Source organism: Sesamum indicum, linkage group LG10 (genome assembly GCF_026168435.1).
Source record: "Sesamum indicum cultivar Baizhima isolate 11 linkage group LG10, ASM2616843v1, whole genome shotgun sequence".
Lineage (NCBI taxonomy): Eukaryota > Viridiplantae > Streptophyta > Magnoliopsida > Lamiales > Pedaliaceae > Sesamum > Sesamum indicum.
Window position 1 is genome coordinate 18273850 of NC_142666.1, and position 24014 is coordinate 18297863.

General features: G+C 29.2%; 2 protein-coding genes across 2 annotated transcripts; one reads left to right on the forward strand and one right to left on the reverse strand.

Moving 5' to 3' along the window:
* The first annotated feature begins 5587 nt into the window (after positions 1 to 5587).
* On the forward strand, positions 5588 to 6895 carry EDA6 (embryo sac development arrest 6). The gene has a single exon (XM_011092976.3). It carries the CDS (start codon positions 6128 to 6130, stop codon positions 6605 to 6607), a length of 480 nt encoding a protein of 159 aa, XP_011091278.1. The 5' UTR covers positions 5588 to 6127; the 3' UTR covers positions 6608 to 6895.
* A 5823-nt stretch (positions 6896 to 12718) lies between these two features.
* LOC105171760 (transcription factor GTE1) lies at positions 12719 to 16845 on the reverse strand. The gene is made up of 9 exons (XM_011092977.3): positions 16709 to 16845; positions 16264 to 16392; positions 15480 to 15695; positions 14876 to 14953; positions 14340 to 14564; positions 14040 to 14138; positions 13820 to 13878; positions 13202 to 13352; positions 12719 to 13088 (listed from the first exon to the last, which is right to left on the reverse strand). Exons 2-9 carry the CDS (start codon positions 16387 to 16389, stop codon positions 12897 to 12899), a joined length of 1146 nt encoding a protein of 381 aa, XP_011091279.1. The 5' UTR covers positions 16390 to 16392; positions 16709 to 16845; the 3' UTR covers positions 12719 to 12896.
* Positions 16846 to 24014: the final 7169 nt, after the last annotated feature.

Sequence of the window (24014 nt, forward strand, 5' to 3'; positions counted from 1 at the left end):
TTTGGTAAGTAAGATGGGATCCACAAGCATTAAAGAGAAGGTGCCAATACAAAATGCTACAAAGGGAAAGTAATGAAGATGTGATGGGACGTGAGACGCATGTGGTGCGCAACTCTAGGCTACCTCCAAGGTAAAGGACTACTACTTGCATCACTCAACACAACTATCCACCAATCAAAATCATTTCATCCAATAAGGTACAACCCTTTTTTCGTCCTGTACAACACGTCTTAAAAATTTAAAATTACACGTGTACCCCTCAAAAATTCTTTATTTATACTCGACCCTTTTCTATTGGGATTTAGAAGAAAAAATACAATTAAAGTATCAATATTATCCCTTATTATAATTATAATAAAATATTGCTCCTAAATTATAACCATTGAATAGAAAGTCGTCATAAATTAATGAAAAAACTAGTTATCTTGTGGTGTTTTTTCTTTTTTTTTTTAATTACTTTCTACTTATGGAGTGAGGTTAATATATATTGTCGCATCTATTTCTTTTAAATAATTTGATCAGGTATTTTTTCTAATGCTTCAAGATATATATATATATATATATAAATGGTGTTTATTTCACCTCATATATAAGAAGTAAAAAATTATCAAAAAATAATTAGCATTTCATTTATAAACGGCTATTTTTTATCCAATAACTATGATTTAGAAATAATGTTGTATTAATATTACACCCTATTGATTTTATATATATTACATTTACCCCTTATAAATATGCAAATATTATATGAGAATATTAAATAAGGAGTAGAATTGAAATTATGTAATTTTTTTGCTGAAGTCAGCATTTTTTTTTTAAACCTAATGGAATGGGTCAGTAATAGAGAATTTTTTTTAAATAAAATATAATTTCACATTTGTAAAGGGGGTCAAAGTGTAATTAATTCTTTATGAAATGAAATTATAAATAATCGTCGATCATGAAAGCATTCTATGAGTTAGATATGGACACGTCCGTCTATGCATATTCAACATATATGATATTCAAATTCAAATTTTCGATCCCATTTAATTTATTTTAAAAATTATGTAATTTAAGTATTTAAGAATTTTAACTGAAAGCCAACTCTATAACGCGTCTTCGTTTTCTACTTATTCCAACTTTTTCAAATTGAATTACTGCAAAAATATGTACGTGTAATTTCCTTTTGTGTTCTCATCGTAGTAGAACAAAAACCTAATACATGTCGAGACTTTAGTATATGCTTACAAGGTTGTACATGTCCAAAACGTAATGAATTGTCCAAAATAGCAAGAAAAAGAACTTTATTTTTGAAGGTCCAGTTTGGAATCAAATATATTTTCGTACCCAAATCAACTATTGCTTTTAATTTGATATATTATTAATATTCCTCTCATATACGGACCAACACGTTATTTATACGTGGTAAATGCATTGAATTTTAAGATATCCTTTTTAATGGAAGGAATTTAATTTTTTTCGTTCCCACTCCAAAGTCCGAACATAATTTATTTCATTTTAAATACGAGATAGGTATACTGGTGAAATAAATAAAAAAACACATGAATGGTGTCATATGCGCGAATTTGAAGGTATGGGTAATGTTATATTAATACTAGTTGTTGTAGCACGTACGTTGTTCTTGCGTGCATATAATAAATAATTTTTCTTATTATAAAATATATTGTAAATAAGAATAAATTATATAAACTAACGTATTACATTTTAAGGGGAAAAAAATAAAGAAGTAACCGCGGTATCATATTTGTCACAGGAGCATAATTGTTATATTTAAAAATTAGTGCAATAATGTCACTAATTAACCATCATTTATGAATATAGAAGATATTATTTTTTATATTATTATAAATTAGTATAGATAATTTTAGATAACAAAACCATTTTCAATTGCATTTATTAGTTGTGACCCATTAAAAATATTGTAAATATTGTGTGATTTGTATTTAAATTATCTCAAAATATATACATATCATCACAATAATATAAAGCCAAAAATTAATAAATTATACCGGAAGAGAGTGGCGACACTTGTCATGTCCAAAAGAGATGATTGCATATTCCAAGCAGGTATTAAAGATTAATCATAATTCCCAAATAAAATTCCATTAGCTCACAACAGCGTCTTGTCCAATGTGCACGACTACGATGACACTAGAAAAAATATGGCTTTTTATTATAATTAATTATCATGGTTAAAAATAAAAAATCATGACAGATACTAATTAACCACTGCTGTACAATGGTTATTAACCGTTGTTCTTGTAGCCAAGGTCAAAATATTTGCTACAGCTAAAAATTATAAAAAATATTTAGACATAAGTAAAATAATAAGAACATTGATTAATCGTGGTCAAAATTTAAATTTTGGCATCGATCGTATCATAGTAAATAAATATTAATTTACTATAAATTTTAATTCATAATAATTTATAGTATAAGCACTAATTAATTTAATTCTTTTGCAGGGCAAACTGGAAACCAATCTTTAGATACTTTGCAAAAACCATCAAAAAGAAGTAAAAAGTTCTAAATATTTCTCAAACAGTTATGGACTTTTTTAAAGTACATGAAGATTTCTCAACGTGTCAAATAAAGAATGCAGCAACCCTTAAATAATTGTACAAAATTTGTGTTCTGTCGATATACGATAAGACAATTAATTTTAATTAGTGTAAATTACAATGATTTTCTCTAAGATTTGATATAATTAAGAATATTTTTTTGTTGTTTGAAAAATTATTAATACTCACTGATTTTAACGGCCATATAACAATTAGCCCAATCCGTTAGATTTCCATCTATTTTTTATGGTGAACTGACCAAAATACTTTTGTCGATTAAAAACTATAATTTTTCTATGGACTAAGTGGATAATTTTTTTATAATTTTTTAAATTTTTCCATCCATTCCGTTGATTTTTTTTAATATAAGTTTTAATTTTTTTTAAAAAAAATAAAAAAAATACGGAAAGAACAAAATTGACAATTTCATACTTCCATCCAAGGATTATATAAATTCACTAAATATCAGGAGGGGTATTTGTAACTTTTCGAACAACGAATGGGTATTCATAATTATGCTAAATCTTAGAAAAGATCGTAGTAATTTATCTTTTTATTTATTTTTAAATATAATTTATTGATTTATATATTTTATTTTTATCAATAATATATTTTAAAATATAAAAAATTATTTATTATATACACACAGATATGACATTGCAGTTGATCCAAACAAGAAGTGGACAACCCATGCTATCCTTGTGTAGGTTTCATTGAAATGCAATGATATATGTTTGGTCACTTCACACAACAATTATAAAAACAAGACAGTACACACTTGTCTCCAATTTCTTCCTTGCTCAATTATTCCTTTTCTATCCCTATATTGTTCATTAGTGAAGTAGTAATCGCCACTAAATTTGCAGAGGGCAATTACGTAATTTCTTATACATTTGACAAAAGGTTAGTTTTATTACATCATCTATACTCTTTTAATATGAATGAGGAGGAGAGATTTGTGTCTTTGGTGTGTCATTTTTATTTTTACTCTTCAACTTCCATATTTTGAGTGTCTCCAATTTCCATGTTTTTACTATCATTAGAAAATAAATGATTTTTTTACATGATTAATTATTTTGGTAAAAAAAGAAAGAGATACAGTGAATACAAATTAATTATGATTGGACAATAACAATTAGCCGTTATTTCTGTAAGATAGGCCAAAATATTAGCATAGCTAAGACCATGACAAATATTACGATCATAGCTAAAATCATGGTAAATATTAATTAATCGTGATCAAAATTTATATTTTGTATTGGTTTTGTTTGACATTATAGAAAGTATTGACTTACCTTGATTTTTAAATCGTATCATTTCTAAATACGAAAATGTAACCTTTTTTTGGTAGTATATTTGCAATTAAAAAACAAAATTCTATTTAATATTCTCTCTTATAAAATTATAGTTTTATCTTGAAATATTATACTTTTTTCTCTTTTGCTTTTCCTCTTAAAAAAAATATATTCATTTTCATTTTGTTTAAATACAAAGCATTTAGTTACATACATGCAATCAAATTTTTAGTAAAAGTCAATATTATTTATTATTTTTAAATATATTTACATACCCATCGAGTGTGTTATGTATTGTTGGTGATTTATTAATTAATAAATCTTCACAAACTTCAATTGAATTATCAAAGCTTTCCATTTATAACCTTGTATTCCAATTGAGTGCCCTAGGAATTAGGTTCAAGCTTTCCCTAGCCTCTTGTTATTGGTTATGTTGGAAAATGATGAATGATAAATTAAAATTAAAATTTAATAAATAAATTTATTTCGATCAGATTAAAAGTAATAAGTGATTGATTTCAATGTGAGACACATAATAAGCTCATGACATGTGAATGATGGTTGGTGACATCCAATCATCACGCAACTGCGTATATTCATTCGAATATGTTTTAATTACTTAAGTGGTTTGATATTGGTTGAAATGATGTGTCCATTTAAACGAAAAATCATAACTTTTTTGCAAGTATATTTTTCGATTGAATAATTCTATTCAGTGATATATTTCCAACTTCTATAAATACCCGTTATTCACTTTATTTTCTTTAAATTGAATTCAAAGCAAATTCGTAGTAATAACAAATATTCTAGTGTTCCTATCCGAGGGAGTCCAAAATATCATTTTGGTTCGTTGTTGTCAAATTCTGTGTGCTATTATTTTAAAATATGTTGTGGGCATTAAGATGAAAGTAAAACCCTAATTTGTAGGGTGTAATTTGTAAATATTTACTATAGCTCTAGCTAATTAATTGCATTAAAGAGGACTTAATTGATAATTAAATCAATTAATATTAATATTTCAAAACAAGACATTCTTTGTGCAATGGAGAGAGTAATTTTTCCCAAGACAATCCGAACAAATAATATAATTTAAAAAATAATACATAAATTTTTTTATTCGAATTAAATTTGAGTGGATCAAATCAATCTCATAAGAAGTATTGATGTATTTGCAGATTGATTCATTACTCTTTTTACAGTGTAAATTAATCATAAAATCAGTGTAATTTATTTATTAGATAATTTATTCTTTGCCCAGATAAAAAAATTCAAAGGAGAATTCGGTAAATATTTTTGGATAATTAATTAAATTATTAAATAATAATACATTGGAGAAATTCAATTTTTCGTATATTCTTATTTAAGTGGATATAATGAAATTTGAGACAATTAATATTATTCCAATCTCAAAGCATGTGTTGCTAACAAACCCTGGCCCGAGGGAAACGCTAAAGACACAGGGAAGAGATGAGAACTGTTCAATTACGAAAACACCCTCTCTTCTTTGATTTTACTTTTTTCTCCTTAAAAGCCTAGAGCATGGGGACTGAGGCCGCAGCACTTGCAGTCCAGTTTTCCACGACCGAAGAAGGGCAGAATAGCCATTTTGCTCACCCCTAGATCAGCGAACAGGTGGAGGCAAGGCGTTACACGATGGCATTATTGCAAATATCGCACCAACTGAAGGGCATTTAGTAACCGTCAGTTAGTATAAAATCCAGCATCCACGCCGCGCACAACTCCCCCTTCTCAACCTTCGCCCTTTCTATAAAACCTCTTTTCTCTCCTCTCTCAATTCTCTCCGCCCCTTCCCCAGCCACCGCCCACGGCGGAACCACCACTCCTCCGTCGTAGATCCACCGGCCGCAGCCCGGATTTCCAGTTTTTCCCAATAATTCCGTCTCGCTATCTCTAATCTGCCTATTGACATTCCTCACGAATTTTAATTAATCTCTCTGTTTCGTACTTTTCTGTATTCAGACTGCGGTTTTATTATTTATTTTCTCTTTTTTTTAGTGGAAAAATGCGCATTTTAGCCTTATTTACGCACCAACTGTACTTGTGATTCCTCAAGTTTTACCTTTTTTTCATTTTATTTTTTTAACCGTCTTTTTGGCAGTTTTTATTTAATTTAATTTAACTTTCTATTTTTTTTTTTAACTCTTTTGTTTTCTGGGGTGAACCGACATTTCTGCCCTTTTAAGAATCTTGCTGACGTGGCGTGCTGAATTTCCTCTTTTCTTTAATCGAATAAAACGGACGGTCAGGATGAGTTATCAGGCGCGCAGAATATTGACGCCTGGGGCGTCACGGAAGCGGAAAGAGAGGGAGGTGTTTTATCCTTCCACGTCATCAAAATCTTTACCTCCTCCAACGGCCGTTAGTCGAGGCGTTAGTGGGGCATATCCAGCAACGACGTCGTCAAGGGCAGCCGAGCAGCAGCAGCCGCCGCCTCTCTCATCTAACCGGCTTTTAGCCGGGTATATGGCATACGAATTTTTGAGCAAGGGAACGTTGTTTGGACAGAAGTTTGACCCGGCTCGAGCCGAGGCCGTGCCGGTGAACTCAGCGGATTCTAAGAGGAACAGGCAGAGTCAGAGCCAGGTGCAGCCGAGTGCGGAAGCAGAGCCGAGTATGAAGTCGAAGCCGCAGAGCTATGCTGAGGTGGCAAACTTACTGAAGAGCGATGGAGCGCACATACCTGGAGTAGTCAACCCCACCCAATTGGCCAGGTGGATTCAGATGTAACTTGGGTAACGTGGAGGAACATGATTGGCTAGGGTTTGGATGTCCCACGTCACGAGACTTGTGTGCGTCCTTAGCTTATAGAATTCTCCTCCCTCCCTCCCCAGTTCTCTCAGGTGATGTGTATAGCTCATCTCTCTCTCTCTCTAAACATCAAAACAGCTCCAAATTCCATTTCCTGTTCTTCTCTTAATCCTTGCTTCATGAATGGAAAATGAAGTGTTCTCTTTTTTGTTTGAATCCTGAGACAAATTATACTTTTATTTTATTCAGAAGCATTAGAACTGTTTATATTTTTAGCATATATAAATCAATATTTGGCATGCATTTTGGTGCGGTAAATGTTAGGCTTGGATATAGTTTATGCATGAGGGATAATGCTATATACATGTAAGAGTGTTGGGGTGGGATTGTTGGGTGAATTAAGAGCAGTGTGGGGGTGTGGACGTGCATGGATTTGCATGCATTCATTGAACCGGGAATTATAAAGTTGTAGCTAGGGTGATGAAAAGGGTGATGGGTTTGCGATGTGATGATAGGAACAGGAAAAGATATGATTCTGTGAATGAAACAATTCTTCACAAACGAATATTTTCTCTTGCTTTGCTTTAACCCTTTTTACATGATCGATAATGGAAAATTCCTCAAATTCTGTATGGCTTTCGATCGTATAGCATTAGTGTATGTATATATATATATATATATATATATATATTATATAAAGCATAATAGATATGATATATGCTAAGAACATGGAATATATATAATACATATACAGCATTGGTGCTTCTTTGAGGAAATACCCAATTGGGCAATTGATCCACAAGGAGCTTGCCAAGCTTATAATTAAGCTTTCAGGTCGTTTTTGTGAAGTTAAAGCGGACAATACCTTGTGCCATGCAGTCATATCAATATCAAAGAAATATGATGACGTGGTGGTGCATGGTTGATTTTCAATCTTTTACAAGCCATTTTCTTTTCTTGGTTTTCGCTCATCGTCCTTGTTTGTTTCTGGGCTTGTGTCACATTTTGTGGTCGTTGATCGGTTGTTGCTAATGATCTTTCTTAAATCAGTTTTATTAGTCTAATTAACTCAATCATAAAGTGAATGTGATGTACTCATTTTTATTGAAATATATGTCAATTCATCAACCACAACTTGGTTGAGATTAGAATTTTCCATTAACCTGTATAGTTTAGTACTAGTGTTACACGACAAGGATACATGTAAGATAGTTTGTGCATATTAATTATGATATTAGCATTTCAGTACACCAACTCCCAAATTCATGAGTTGGATGATTATATCCATGTACACCTACCTCTTACATTTGCTCTAAACTAAAATTAGATTCATAAATATTAAAACAAAAGGTATAAATAGTCCATGCATGGTTGGACAAGGAGATAAGTAATATTCATGTCAAATTCATTGAATTTTCTATTTCAAATTTTATTAATAATTAATACATGCATTTTATGTGTGTAAAAATTATACTTTTTTAGAAAAAAATGATACATGTGGTGTCCCTATATTAAATATTATGCACAAAGATAGGGTGCGGAATAGTATTCTTTTCTTTTTTATATATATTTTCCTCTATATTAATTAATATTATTATGATGGAGGGGATTAAGTTAAAAGCGTGGTTCCCACTTCCCACTATCCTAATTCTGCTTTCCTGCTGAGTTTCGTCTTAGAAAAGAAAGAAGTTTATTCTAAAGTCGTTGGTCTGTGAAATTTGCAAATAACAAAGTTCCTTGTCATTCGGCTGCTTTGAGTGGATTCTGTCAAGTCAAGCAATCCTTACGTGACTATTTTTTCTGTATTGATAAAATAATGGTGTGTTGATTGAGACTGGTGTATTACTCAAATTATTAATATATTTATTATTTTTAAGATATAATTAAAAATTATACTTTGATTTGTTATTTTTTATTTTAATTATTATATTAATCTTCACTTATTATATTTTTTTTACTAAGCGAGAACACACGTTTGGTATCTTATTTATTTTTTATTTTTATTTTTATTTTAACAGTATTTAATTATTTTTTTTACAAAAACAATACTTTGATTTCGATTAGTGTATTTCATATTTTTTTTAAATATTAACACAAAAAATGATTGTTTAATTTAATAATGCTGCCACAAAATACTATAATTGTTGAATCATACACAATAATTAGACTTGCATGATTGCTAAATATAATAAAATAAAATTGTTTTATAAACAAATCATAATCATTTAATTTATATTTTTTAATGATATAGAAATAATATAATTAGATGATACAATAAATAAAATATTAAAATCTTAAATATTAAATATGTAAAAATATAAATTAAAAATCTTACATATTAAATATGTGCATGTGTAAATTTAATTACTATTAAATTATTTGAAATTCAAATATCAATTTCAAATATGCAATTCTAAAAATAAATTAAAAACGGTAAAATTGAATTAAGGTTATTATAATAAGAGTAAGTAGTAAGAAAATAAAATTAAATTTATTTACAAAAAAAATCCAAAGCAACTTCAAGCGCCCCTCAAGGTGTTTCACCTTTTGGCCTAAACATAATTTTTTAGCAGTTTTAGAAGTAGAAGTTGTCATTTCAAATAATTCAAAATTATTTTTCTAGATCTAAAAGTCGAAAAATACTTTTTTCAAAGAGCTTGCAAACGGTCCAATGATTAAAGATCACCCTTTCGTTGTCTTTTTTTTTTTTTTTGTCTATTATTTTTTATCTCTTCTCAATTTCCCATTTATCTCAATCAACTTCCACATCTTTTTTTAATTTATACAATTATTATATATTTAAAAAATAACAAATAAATTTTAAAATTTAAAATAAATTGTACACATACACATACACATATACTAGCATGAAAGTTTCTTATTGTTTGTAAGTCAACTTAGACTAATTTTTAAATATTGCAATAATCTTAGTAAACTCATTTGATTTTTAATATATTTCCGAATAAAATTTCCATTCCGCCCCTCTCAAATTTATAATTCCCTATTATAGTATCAGACTTTTCACAATTTTAATATTAGTAAAACTTTAAAAATACTTGTATTTAATATATATATATATATATATATTTCTATATCTACTCAATTGGATTGATAAAAAAGTTTAATTAAATTTTTTTTATATTGCCTCTTAAAAAATTAATCTTAGAACTTTTTCAAAATAATAATCAAATTTCTCTTTTTTTATATATGTAAATAAAATTAAATGCTTGCTGGAATTACTTGCGACTGGAGCCGCTAATTTGCTCACTTGTAACGCTGATATTAAATGAAGATTCTAAAATTATCACTAAATGTGCAATAATTTTGATCTTGTGATAACACATGTGCATTAACAATACAAATATATCAATAATTTCAATAAGGTTTAAATATATTTTGCACTTCTGAACTATACGTCATATTTACCTCCCTAAAGTATGAAAGGTAAGAAAAACATTTACGATAAAATAAATTGACGTTGATAGGACAAAAATGCCATTCTCACGTACCTCTATACTTTATATTTTACTCCCTAAAATATATTTTGGGAGTGTTTGCAAAAATTTCTGCTTTTAGAGAAGTAATTTCTGTAGAAAAAGTTGAAAGTTGTAGGAAAGAATCAAAAGTGGGTAGTGTTTGTTAAAAAAAAGTTAAAGGCAGATAAGAGCTAAATTGGATAGTATTTGGAGAAAAATTACTTCTAAAATACATTTAATTAATGAAAGACTATTTTATCCCTATGTGTTAAAAGATACTATTTTTTAACTTATTATTTTAACTGTTGTTTGTCATTAATAATTATTTTTTCACAAAAAATCATTAGTTTTATTTCAATTAGTATTTCATATTTATATTTTAAAAAATATTAAACATAATAATACTTCCATTAAGTAATATAATTGTTCATTCATACACAATAATTAAACTTACATGATTGCGAAAATAATTAGTTTATTAATTAATCAAATAATAATACGTGCATGGTATAATATAATTAGATGACATAACACATAAAATATAAAAATTAAAATATTAAATTTATGAAAGTGTAAATTTAATTATTGTTAAAATTTAAATTATTTAAAAATTTCGATATCAACTTTAAATATACAATTTAAAAAATAAAAAATAAAAACGGTAAAGTTGAATTAAGATTATTATAATAAGAGTAAAGTTGAAATTATTTACAAAAAAGCCAAAGCCCAAGGTGCTTTTAGCGTTTGGTCTAAAAACGCTTTTCTTAGCCATTTCAAAAGTAGAAGCTGACATCCCAACTTCAAAAGTGCTTTTAGGCTAGAAGCTGAAAAATGCTTTTTTGAAGCGCTTGCAAATACTCCTTTTGTTAAAAAAAAATATAATTTTAATTATTAGTCAATTACATGTCTGCATAATTAAAAGATATCATATCATTACTTAAAAATTTATAGAATGTTATATATTAATTTTGTTATAGATTTTTATATTTCACATTGTATGTATATGTTCGATATAATACTTTGATATTGTATTGATAATTTATTCTTAAAAGAGTAATATATATATATATATATATATACATATATAACAACACAAGCAAAAAATTATATAAATTTTTTAATAGTTATGTAAATATAGGTAGTGTGAACTTATAGAGTTTGTACATATTCTATCCTCAGTATAAAAATCATAAATTTTGAATAGTATTTATTTTAAATAATTTTTTTTATAATAATTGAAACTGTATTTAAAAAAATAATTGTAATAGACATATTTTAAAGGTGTATACAATAAGGGTATTTTCATCATAAAAAAAATTGATCCATGTCTTGAGGGGACATTCTGTTACGTGTTATAGTTTAGGGGTGTAAACAGACTTCATGCTTAGTTTTGGAATGCAAAATATATCTAACCCTTTCATTTACTGTTGTTATTAATTATTTATGGTGACAACTTTCTCCATAATTTTCAAACCACTAATTATTCTTAATGATTAATATTTACTGTACATTATCACTATTAAATTTTGACAATCATTAACGTGATAAAATAACTATTTTTATCACTTAATACATATAATTAGCGATAATTTTAGTATAATCTCTTAAACTTTTACTATTAATATTTTTTTTCTAGTGTCAAATTGAGAAATTAAATAGCCAAGTTGACAATGTTCATGAGAAATAATATAAAAAATTTAAGTCAATATTCCTAAAGTATACCAACAACAATAAATAACTTGAAAATGAAAAAATGTATATATACATATATGTAAATTGTGAAAAAGCATGAAAAGTGTTGCAACCATGTGGTATTTGACTAGTGGTACCACAGTACAGGTCTAGCAAGGACAATTGTGTCCTCATTTATGACAATTACAAAAATCACATGAAACATAAGAGTGCAGCTGCATTTATTAGTACAAATTTGTAATAACAATTAATATATGCTCCTATAATAAAAAAGAATAATATTCTTTTATTTTCTTATACATTTTAAACTTATTTAAGGCTACATTTTGATGAAATTATTTAATTTTGAAAAAATAATTTAAGGAAAAAACATTGAATTTCATCAATTTTGCTCAAATACAATTCAAATTGAGTCGAGAGTCGAAGAATTTAAAATCCTTTGTAATATGAAATTAGTCAATCAAATCCATAATTTATCATTAAAAATTTAAAATCCATAGATTCAAACAATATTTACAGGTATTTGTATTTCTTGAGTAAAAAAAAAAAAGGAATTATTACATTTACAATCATTTCTGCTTTTTGATAATTACACATACACTAAAAAAAAAGATCAATATTATTTACATAAATCACCACGTCAGGTCAGAAGGTGTAAATATAACTGGCCCTTAAAAAGATTAGTCCACTAACAATGCACAATATTTGTTGCTTTCTTTATCTTCTCACCTTTTCCATATTGACTCTCTCTCTTTACTTTTGACTTTCTTCAAGAGACAAAGCAGCTGCAACTATTCTAATTTAAATTTGGGAACATTCCAGAAGCTTCAAGTATGATAACAATGTTGCTCCACTACAGCCACACACAATGCTCCAAATCCCTTCAAGTATGATCATCCCCTCACTCACTAACAACCTCTGATTGATTTCCATCTACAACTTTTGATTCCTTAAAATAAAATATATAGGCATTAACAAGAAAAAAGGCAACATATGTAGTTTCAACATAAAACAGGGTTGCAAACTTCTTAAAGTAACCTATACAATGCAAAATCAACATTTACATGGAATGCCATATATGCTTTGATGACATGATATTTTCAAGTGGGAAGCTTTTTGCTCTTCTTCTGAGAAGTTTTGGCTAAGGCATCGCATATCTCTCGTTTTCTTCTGTTGTTGCTGTTTTGGTTGTTTTCGCCGTTGTTGTTTCCTCCAGTGCTGGGCGAACTCTTTATCTGCGCTTGCAGCGTGTCTTTGACGAAGAACTTCAGTTTCCATAAGGTCGACTCGCTCTGCGTGGAGCATTGTATATATATGCAGTTTAGGTATTTGAATTACTAATAGAGTTTGGGAGATGAATGGCGAAGAGAAGAGAATCAAGGGAGGGTTGAACGTGTGCGAAAACCTGAGCGTCGATGTCGACTTCCACTGTTTCTCCGGCTGATTGGAATTTAGGGTTGCTCTTGGCAACAATTTCTAGAGCCTTGTTGATGTCCTCGGGGGATAACCGTGTGATAGCGCTCCCGAGTCGTTTCTTCTCTTCGGTTGTCATCTTTCTGAACAAGACAAAAGATTTAATAAGCACAGGACATGTGTTTAGACTGGGATCATGACAATCATTGTGTAGTAATTGGACCTGTCTGAATTTGGAAGTGCTGGAGAACAAGGAAAAACAAGACAATCCCAATATGATTCTAGTGTGTACCATTTCAAAGATTTTTCAGTTATGATTTTGTATAATTGATAGTAATTAATAGAAGATTATGACAAGAATCCAGTAATTACACCTGTAATATCTTATATTGACGAGCATGGACTAAGCAACAAATTTATATCAAACTCCAAGACTTCACTGATCTAATAATGAATTCTAAACTAGTACAAAATTTCTGCACAACTGAAGCAAAAAAAGTGAAGAATGGGGCAAAAGTAGTTATGAAATATATCACATAAAGCAAACATAATCATTGAGAAAAGATTACAAACAAAGAGAGTAAGTTCTAAGTGTTGAGGCATTACAAACCTGCACTTTTGAAGTACCGTTTCTCTAAGTTTTTCCAGATGCGTGTCAATCTCATCCAGCTAGGAAAAAAATTAATAACAGCTTGTTCAGAGCATTTCAACAACCATATTAAATAGCACAAAAGATAGACGGAATTTCTTTTTCTTTCTACATTCTTTTTGGTTTGGGTGGGGGAAGAAGATTGATTAATTGATGCAGATAGAGTCTTTTATGTACCCACCTCAAAGCTTAAATCTCTAGCCATTTTGGCATGAGCAGCCTCTTGAGCAAGCTGCATATCTTGTTGCATTTCAGCTTCTTCTTCTTTCCGCCTTTTTTCCTTCAAACAGACAAATCTTAAGTCAAATATTAATTATAAACAAAACTACTAAGTTTGTCATGCATCATCAGCAAAAGTAACTTACAACCCCATCGAAGGTAACAGAATAAATACCAGAGATCATGACAACATGGAAACTATTTATAGATGTATAAATGTTAGTTAAGAACTTCTTTAGAAAGTGAATGACTAAACTGATACCTCTTCATCAACTTTTGGCAAAAGTTGTAGCCACTTCGTCTCAAACTTATCCAACAAAGTTCTGGCCATAACATGGACGTCATCCCTTTCCTCGTTATATTTCATTGCATTCTTAAATATCAGCCTCACATCTGCACATATCTCTCGAACATTCTTATAACCAGTACCATCCTTGGCCTCCATTTTGCTTTTTATAGTGCTGAAGTCCATAGGCTTCTCAATAACCTAATATTAGAGTGTATAATAGATTACTAGAAGCATATGCGACATTTTGTCAACGTAAAGAAGATAGAAAAGGAACTGGTTTCTTGGCGAATGAAGATGATGAGGACAAGTGAATAAACAGAAGATATGCTAACCAATTTCTCCAAGCTATCATTAATTTACACTTTCAAAGTGACCAATGTAGTCAGGAAAAAAATATCCATTCATAAAATCCTTCTGAGAATTCTATTCATGGTTCTTTGAGAGAAACTACACAGGTAAATTGTCGATATAATACTGATGTAGCTTGGAAACAGACTTGACAGCTTTACCTCATAGTAGTCATGCAAACCAAGACCTACCACGTCCACAGGCTGCATAAATGGTCCGGACCACTTGTGTTGAGTTATCTGGCAAGTGAAAAATCAAGTAAATGTAACTCAAGGAGCAACTCATTAATGTGAAGTGATAAATCCTTAGCACTTAGAACTACAGAATGTTATAAAATAATAATACTTCACTACTTTTGGCCCTCTCATTAAGGGGATAAATGCAACATCAGGACTCCAATAAAATTCTCAGACACTACAGGGCAAAGAGCGACAAATAGATTGACACCAAACTTGCTATTTTATTTATGGCATGCTTGAATTCTGTTTTCAACCTACGTAACAAAGGCCGTCAGTGGATTTTTGAGAATACTATGCCAACATTTCAAAATATCAATAGGAGTGATACACTTCTAAAGTTTTGGTAAATAGACAGGAGGAAACAGACCTCATATTCACCTTCTGATCCAGCTAAAAGCTACCAGGTACAAGAAGCACAGAACAATTCAACACACTATTAAAAGGAATTTGCATAGTCATGCAATGTATCATCCGTCTCAAGCTGCAAAAAACATAAAAGTAAATTTGCAGAAGCGATTAAGCTCACCTGACGCAATATTGTTCCAAATTGGCGCATCAGCTCTTGCATTCTCTTAGCAGCAGCTGCTTCCCTACGAGCTGCATCTTGCTGCCTCTTCTTAAAGCTTGCAAGAAATTTCTCACTATCTTTGTCCTTCAGATTGGAGCCACCTTTTGGAGTGTTAGGATGCTTTGTATTTGAACTGGAGTAAAACTGTTCAACCTCAACTAGTTTTTGCTCAAGCTGCAAACGCCAACATACAAATCAGTCGTTAAAGTCATTTCTTGGATCAGAAATCATAATTATCAAAACCAATTGCCGAAATTAAGGGGGCAAGATCTAAACTTCACAAAATGCACTTTTTTATCAGTAATACAGAATCAATAAAATGATATACATACCCATCTTAGCACCTCCAGCTAACATCTATGACCCGGTATGGTAAATGTTATCGTACTACATACATGGATTACCAGACAACTAATCAGTTAATATTCTCCCATCCCAACTCTCACACTTCTACTCTCTTCTTCAGACATCCCAATAATGATCTAAAACCATTAACTACTAACCCCTTAATTTAAGGGTAAAAACAGAAAGATACAAGAAACATTCACTTTCCAACACTCATTTGAATTGAAATTCCATTTTAAAATGGGACATGAAAATTGCGGAACCGGGAGTACTAGACTACAACAATCGACTACGCGTAACTCCGGCAAATGCTAAACCAAGAATAGCAGAATCAGTATATATGATATGTATACAAGCAAATTGAAAAAGATATCTTTGTATCTCGCACAAATTCTACCTGATCAACTTTTACAAACATTTCATCAACACTTTGATTCAAGCTCTCCACTTGGGACGCACCGGCGCTGGTTTCTTGCTGGCCAACAACTGATACATCAAGAACCGGCCCATTCTTTGCATCCATCAGCTGCTCAACAGTTCGGTTCATGACAAACAAGAAACAGGATTAAAAATCTCCTCACCCAGAAGTATTAAAGATAACATTCAAAAAAAGAAAAGGATCATCCCGTTGTTCCACGAAAACCCACCATTAGACACCCAATTAATTTAGAAAACAATTGAGGAAAGATACAATAATTGCAAAATTCAGATACAGCAATAAAGCAGAAAATTCATAGCAAAGAAACAATAAAATCAAAGGATGCCCACTTCAATTCTTGAAACAATTTAAATGTACATAAAATCAAAAATTCCTGGTAACTCGTTCAAGAAAGCAGAATCACCTTTTTGGTAACCGGGGTTTTTAGCAGATTGAAGAAGTCGAAACAAAATCCACGGGAAATTTGGTTGAGGCGTGTGTGTTTGCCTTTCCTACTTGTACCTTCTGCTTTTTCTTCCTACTTGTACCTTTTGCTTTTTTCTTCGCCTAAAATGCATTTTAGCCCCTGTATTTTGTTGAAACAACAAAAGATCCTCTTATATTTTTAAAAAATAGGCTAAAGCCCCCTATATTTTATAAAACTCAGCAAAAAATAATCTTTCCATTAGTAATTAACGAATTGTGCATTACACGCACTCTTTGTGCATTTGAGGGTATTTTTTTACCTTATTTTTGAATCTTTTTTGACAAAATTACCCTCACAGTATTTATATACTTTCACATATATATTTTTACTTGTTTTGAGTGGTTTTTTGTACTTTCATCTATCTAAAAAATAAAATATTTTTTAAAATATATTTACTTAAAAATACGAACCTGGAGGAAGTCATGAACGAGAGCTGTCTAGTTTTCATTACCTTTTTTCACTTGAAGAAAATTTACTATTTGATTATAATTATACTGACTATCGACTAAAATCATAGTAAATAATAATTATTTATTATGATTAAACAATAATTGATACAAAAATTTAAATTATTCACTGTAAAAATAATTTTAATCATGATTATGAGGTATAATAAATATTTTCACCTTATTTTTTAATTATAAAAAATATTCCAGCTATAAACAAAAATCACGGTCAATAACTTTTACGTGATCATAGTCAATTAAAAGCTCCTCGTCAATGCTTTGCACCACAAAGTGTAAATTATAACAATAATGTTTTTTTGCCCCTTCTACTTGGTTTAATTTATCTTTTGAGTCCTTGATTATGGAGGTGAGAGAGTTTGCCAAGTGTCTTGGATCTTTGTTTGAAAATAACCTAAATCAACACGAGGTCAGAAGTGTCGTGGTCTCTTCCAATTAATACACTCATAGGATTATATATATATATATATATATATATATATATTAAATTTGGTGTAATTATATATATTTTTTGTAGTTTAAAAAATTATATCTAACAGTCTGAGTCTTGCTTCTATTTAATAAATAAGTCCCCGTTAGTTAGAATTTGCTGGATTTGTTGATATTAACAAAAAAATTGAATTGAAAATTGATATTTACTCTCGATTAATTTATTATTGACTTATTGCAGGTTAAACAATTTTTTCCCGACTAAGCTGCCTTTATAACTGTGAATATATACCTCATTACTAGCATTAACACGTGAAAATATATGAGGATAATTACACCAAGCACCATGAAGAATAAATATAATATCCCACCAACTCATATATACTTTTTAAAAGAAATTGACAATATATATATATATATGCTTAACTAAAAATTAAATAATTTTACAAATAAATAAATAAATATATTTTATAATATCTTTTAAAGATAATATATTTAAAAAATGCATATGTATTATTATTCATTTTTATCTAAAAAATTAAATAGTGATAACTAAATTTATTATCAAACTAATAAGATCTTTTACATGAAAGTTTTTTGTGTATTTACTGTACTCATTATGAATACAATAAATACACAACAAAAATTCAATGAAAAATATTTTTCTATAGGGATATTATATTTGTTGTTTATCTATTATATACATAGATATATTTATAAACTTATTACTCCAGTCTTAATTTAAATTCTTAATTTTGGTGTGATATGAAAATATATTTGAATTAGTTAATAATATTGTATTTTATATTGAATTGTGGTGTTAAATTAATATATTTTTAATTAGAGTACATATAAATAAATATATTTTCACTTTAGTTATCGTTTTAAAAATTGAAACTGGAAATGAAAACACAAATAAACGTGCTAGTCTTACTATTATGAATTAAATTGATTTCCAAAAATATTCTCCAATAGCCTCTGTTTTTATTGTGGAAATAAGTCGTAGAGAAAGTTAAAGGTTAAACCGTAGTAAAAGTTAGAAGTGTTTGAAAGCTAAAATTAAAAGTTAAAAAAAAAAGGGATAATTTATATTTACACCCCTGACATATGGTCTATTTACAAAAATCACCCTTGTCTTTGTCATAATTATAGAAACTACTCCGACAGTCAAAAAATAGGAATAATTTGTGTAATGATGCTAACATTTTTAGAGTGTGCGTGTGTAATTTTTAAAAAAAGTAAGGGGTAGTTTATGTAAGTAATAATGATATTTTTGGTGGGTGTATGTGTAATTATCTAAAAGATAGGAGTAGTTTGTGTAAATAAATCATAAATTAAGGAATATAAATGTGATATCCCAAAAAATAATAATAGTAAAGTTGGAGTGTTTGGTGAAAGAACTGTTTATACTTTTGATATAAATCAACTTAATGTAATTAATTTAAAAATAAAAATTATAAAACAAATACTATTTTTAATGATATAAACACTGAAACTGTAGTGTATTGATAGTTTCGATGAAATTGGTCCATTTTGAAGTTGAGGCTAATTGGGTCAGATATTGGATGGGCCTAAGTAAAAGGCATAACACTCGGACATATTCCAAAGTGAGCCCAATATAATGGCGTAGAGTATCGGCTTTTCAGGTTTTAAAGTCTAATGGGCCGTTTGTGGGCCCTATCTAGCCCACATGTCAGGCCCCTGATCCAGAAACCAGCCAATTTATACTTATATTATTAAAAATAAATAAATTGCAAGTCTACCCCAAAATGGGTAAACTTGCAAAAATACTTGGGGGTTTTATTAATTTTTTATTTTAATTTTGGGGTTCGAGTCCACCTTTTTTAAAAAAATTGTTTTTTATTAATTATTATTTTAATTTTAATAATAATTAACATACTTAATATATAATTAATAATTAATAATTAATATTAATTAATTATAATTATTATTTAATAATACATTAATTATTTTTAATAAATAACTCAAATCACTTGCTCTGGTTATTCAATTGTTTCTAGCCACAAAAAAGTAGTCCTTACATAAGGGCAAAAGTTAGCCTTTTAGGCCAAATATTACGGTATATTTTCCGTCCAAAAAAAGAAATCATTTAAAAATTCTGTAAATTTAAAGGATTACATTAAGAAAATAAACTTTGGTGGACAATGTGATTTAATGGACTAATTTAATTATTTGGGGGGACAACCCAACAGTTTGAGTCAAGACTTTCTGTGGAGCTATTGTGTTTGAATTTCGATGGGTGCTAAGAAAAAATGTGAAAAAATCTAAATTGACTATATTACCCTCTAAAAAGCCAAAATTTGACCATAATTTTGCTAGAAAATTGTCAATTTAGCGATGCCAATTTCCAAAAATAAACTTGAGGGACTTAATTGATTATAAATACAAACTTAAGAGACTAACTGTAATAATCCACCCAAAAAAATTCTATTTAAAATCAAACCAAATTCCCATTTTACTTAACAAGAATTCAAGATACCTTATTATACATGCATGGTCACAATATTTGAATGGAATACATATAATATTTCTAATGCTGTTAACCCATTAAAAAAAAAAAAGAATCCCTCAATCCACTTAATCTTCCTCCAATCATAATTAATGGGACAAATGTAAACAAGAATAAATTACAACAAAAACCCTAATTGTGTATTTCTTGTTGAGCTGCCTCTTGTTCTTGATACAACTGTGCCCTTTGGCACTTCATAGCTCTGATGAGCCAAAAACGATTCCAATCATCTCCAATTACCCTTTGCATGATCTCACTGATTTAGTGCAACGCACTGTGACAACCTTTTTAATTGTTGAAGTCTATGTTGTTACACACTAGAATTAATAATGGTGCTATGTATATATGTATTGAGGATTGTTGGACAACGTGTGATTGTGTGATGGTCTTTATATGGTTCAATTTGTCCCATCTAAACACCATGTAATTGGCCAAACATAGCTACCCCATCACCCCCATTCAACAATTATCTACTTATTTTATTTGTATCTTATCAATAGTGCATATACTTCTTTAAGAAAAAGAAATTTGTGAGGGATGTTAGGTTTTGAGAAGCAAGTGCAATTTATAATCATTTTGGAACCCCTCTTTATGATCTTTCTTTATTTTTCTTTTCTTTTTTGTTTTGTTTTGTCTTGTGATGATCAAATTGCCAATTTTAATTTCAAGTCTTGTTTTAAATTGTTCTTAAGAAAGTCGAGTCGTAAACATGTTAGATATTTCTGTTCGTATTTCAGTGGCTAACTATAAAATTTCATTTAGTGCTTTTTTTCATCGTTTCTGATCTTGTCGTGTAGCAGTTTAATGCATTAATCTTTATTAGATGTAGCCATATTTTGTCTTCACTCAGAAGACAAAATTGTAACTCCTGGACTTGTAATTCAGGAGGGTGGTTTTTTTAATCCTGTATGAATTAATTTTCGCAGTTCAATCTTGTAACTTTATAATTTTGGTAAGGTCAGTCCTTTTCGGGATAATTTGGAAGAAAAATTGCATGTGATTTGTACATGATCCAATTAAATTGCAATAATCTGGTAAAATCAATTCGTGCAAGACAAAAAATACTAACTCCCGTAAGTTATAGTTAAAAAAGACAACGCCCCAAAGTTACAGAACTAAAATTGCATAATAAGATCATGTTCAAGTCACATACAATTTTCTAGTAAAAAAGAATAAAAATTTGTCAAAATATTAAAATTACAGGACCCAAATATAAAAATCAATTCGTAAACAACTAAAAATACTATCTTAATAAATTACAAAACTAAAATTGCATTGCCATTACAAGTAAAATTTTCAGTGACATTAGGAATTCTGAATCCCACAACATCATACTATTTTATTACACACAAAATAACAACAATTGTAAAACACGAGATTTGAAGACAAAGTAAGAAATTGGTATGTAGGTATATATGTAGAGTCCTTGTCACTATTATTTCGAAAAAAAAGTGTCCACTAAAAACAATAGAGAGTGGTTTGAGCTTTTGGATTCAAGTAGGCTTAGAACACACCATTGCATTTCAATGCTCCCCACTTATTTCTTCCCTTTTCTTCTTACATTATAGTAACAATGAACAAAAACTTTGCATCCACCACATGTATATGATCATCAAATTTTCTAGCTCCCACCTATTATAACATCATGTAATAGGAAATTGGACTTATAGTAATGCCACAATTGGACCCTCATCCCCACTTGTTATTGTCCATCCAAATTTGTTGGTCAAAATGGAACTTTCTTCTTCACAAATTATTCAATAATAATAATAATAAGCCCGGATTCTTGATTATTAGCGTCATTATTAGATTGTTCATACATAGATAAAACGCTTTTTGAAATATATGAATTTTGAAATATTTTCTATTCAAATGACTTTGGTTTTTGTGATCATGTGAACAAATTAAATCTTGAAAAGGTTAAATGTTGTTAAACAATTGATGTACGATAAAAGATTAGTAATTTTAATTTATAATAATTTATAATTGCAAAAGTGAGAAAAAATTGAATGAGAGCAAGGAGCCTTAGACATAGATTTGATTGGACAAGGCAATGTTGAATTAGTCGAAAAGACAAAGGAATTAGCGAACAAGTGGTCACGAGTACACCCGCCAAATTACACTTTTAGTTTCATTTAATAGGAAATTCAATATTTTTAATCCTTTATTTTACAGGAATTTTCAAAAGATCCCAAAATTAAAAAAACTCAATACACTTAATCCTCCGCTTTACAAAAAAATTTAAATAGCCGAATAATTAAAAAATTATACACATTTAGTCATTTAAGTTACAGAACTTATGAAATTAAATGTGTTAAGTTTTCTCATTTGTAGTAACATTTTATTCACATTTTTCCATTGAAATAAATAAACAAAAAAAAAATTTCTAAGTATGAGTAGAGAATGTATTCATACCTAATATCGAGATGCAAGCAAGGAAAAGAGAGAGGTAATGGTTGTGAGCACAAGGAGAGTGTAGAACAGTGTATTAGTGGGAGATATGATGAACAAAAGTAAATTATTGGGATAATAAAGATTTGTGTGCATGTCCCCACAATCATCTCAACTTTGTTTTTTTGCGGACACCCAATTCGTTCGGACACAAAACTATTCTACAAAAGATTTTGTGTTTAAAATATGAATGCGTGACTTAAAAAGACAAAATCATCTCAATTTCTTTAACTATATATTTCTATTCAAATTCATCATTTAGTTCATAATCCAGCCACCATCTTTTAATTTTGCAAAAGGTTGGTGGTGGTTGGTAGTGCTAAGTTTTGGGGATATTTTTTTATATGAATTGAGTCTGAAAATATTAAATAATTATTAGACAAAAATATTAAAAATAAGTTTAAGAGATAATAATTTTTTTATTTATCATAAATGTATTTTTATAGTGATAAATTTTGTGTAAAGATAATTATAATTAATAATTACTGATAAAAATATAATGTATACAGAATGACAAAACCACGTTGTTACAAGATGTAAATAGGTTTCTTGATGTTCCTAATGCTAGCCCGTCTTTGGGCGCTGATGACGTATTATTTTGACTTTTATTTGATACGATATAATCCCAATTTTTCTAAAGAAAAAGTGACAATTCAATGATAATAAGTATATGGGTCATTAAATTAGTACTATATTATATCTACATGTGTCATCATTGATTTATGATATAATATCATCTCAATTTTAAAAAAAAAAGTACCCAATAAAAATAAAATAGATTTGTGACTAAGTTACAGCTCTATTATTTTATGGGTCACTAATTTTTAATAATGACAATTAAAAGAAAAAAAAATATTGTCACTGATTATATAATTACTTCAACGGTATATAGAAGGGATTAGTTTGCAGTTTATTTTTCCTGTGATCAAGATACTAACAGACATATATAAACGTTCTCTTGAATAAAGAAAAAATAAATAAAAATCAGAGTGCGACTTTTTGAACTTTTAAAATAAAAACTTATCGACTTTCACGTTGCGTCTTTATTTAAAGAGACTTTTGGCCAAATAGTATTTCACATAGAGGTCTAGTGTATATAACCTCAACTTTCTATACTATCATTCAATAATATTTTTTAAATAATATTGACCATAATATTTAAATTCTTGGGCACCATGAATTTTGTAGAAATATTATTGTGCTTGGTTGGAAGGTTTCCTATTGGCTTGTACCCCTTAAATTGATTCAACCTCTCCTTCAATGAGAATGCATTGATTGTCCTCCATTCAAATTGGGATATCATCACATCCTTAGACTTTCTCACACATCATACCTTCTCTCCCAACATTGTGTCATAGTCCCTTTTAAT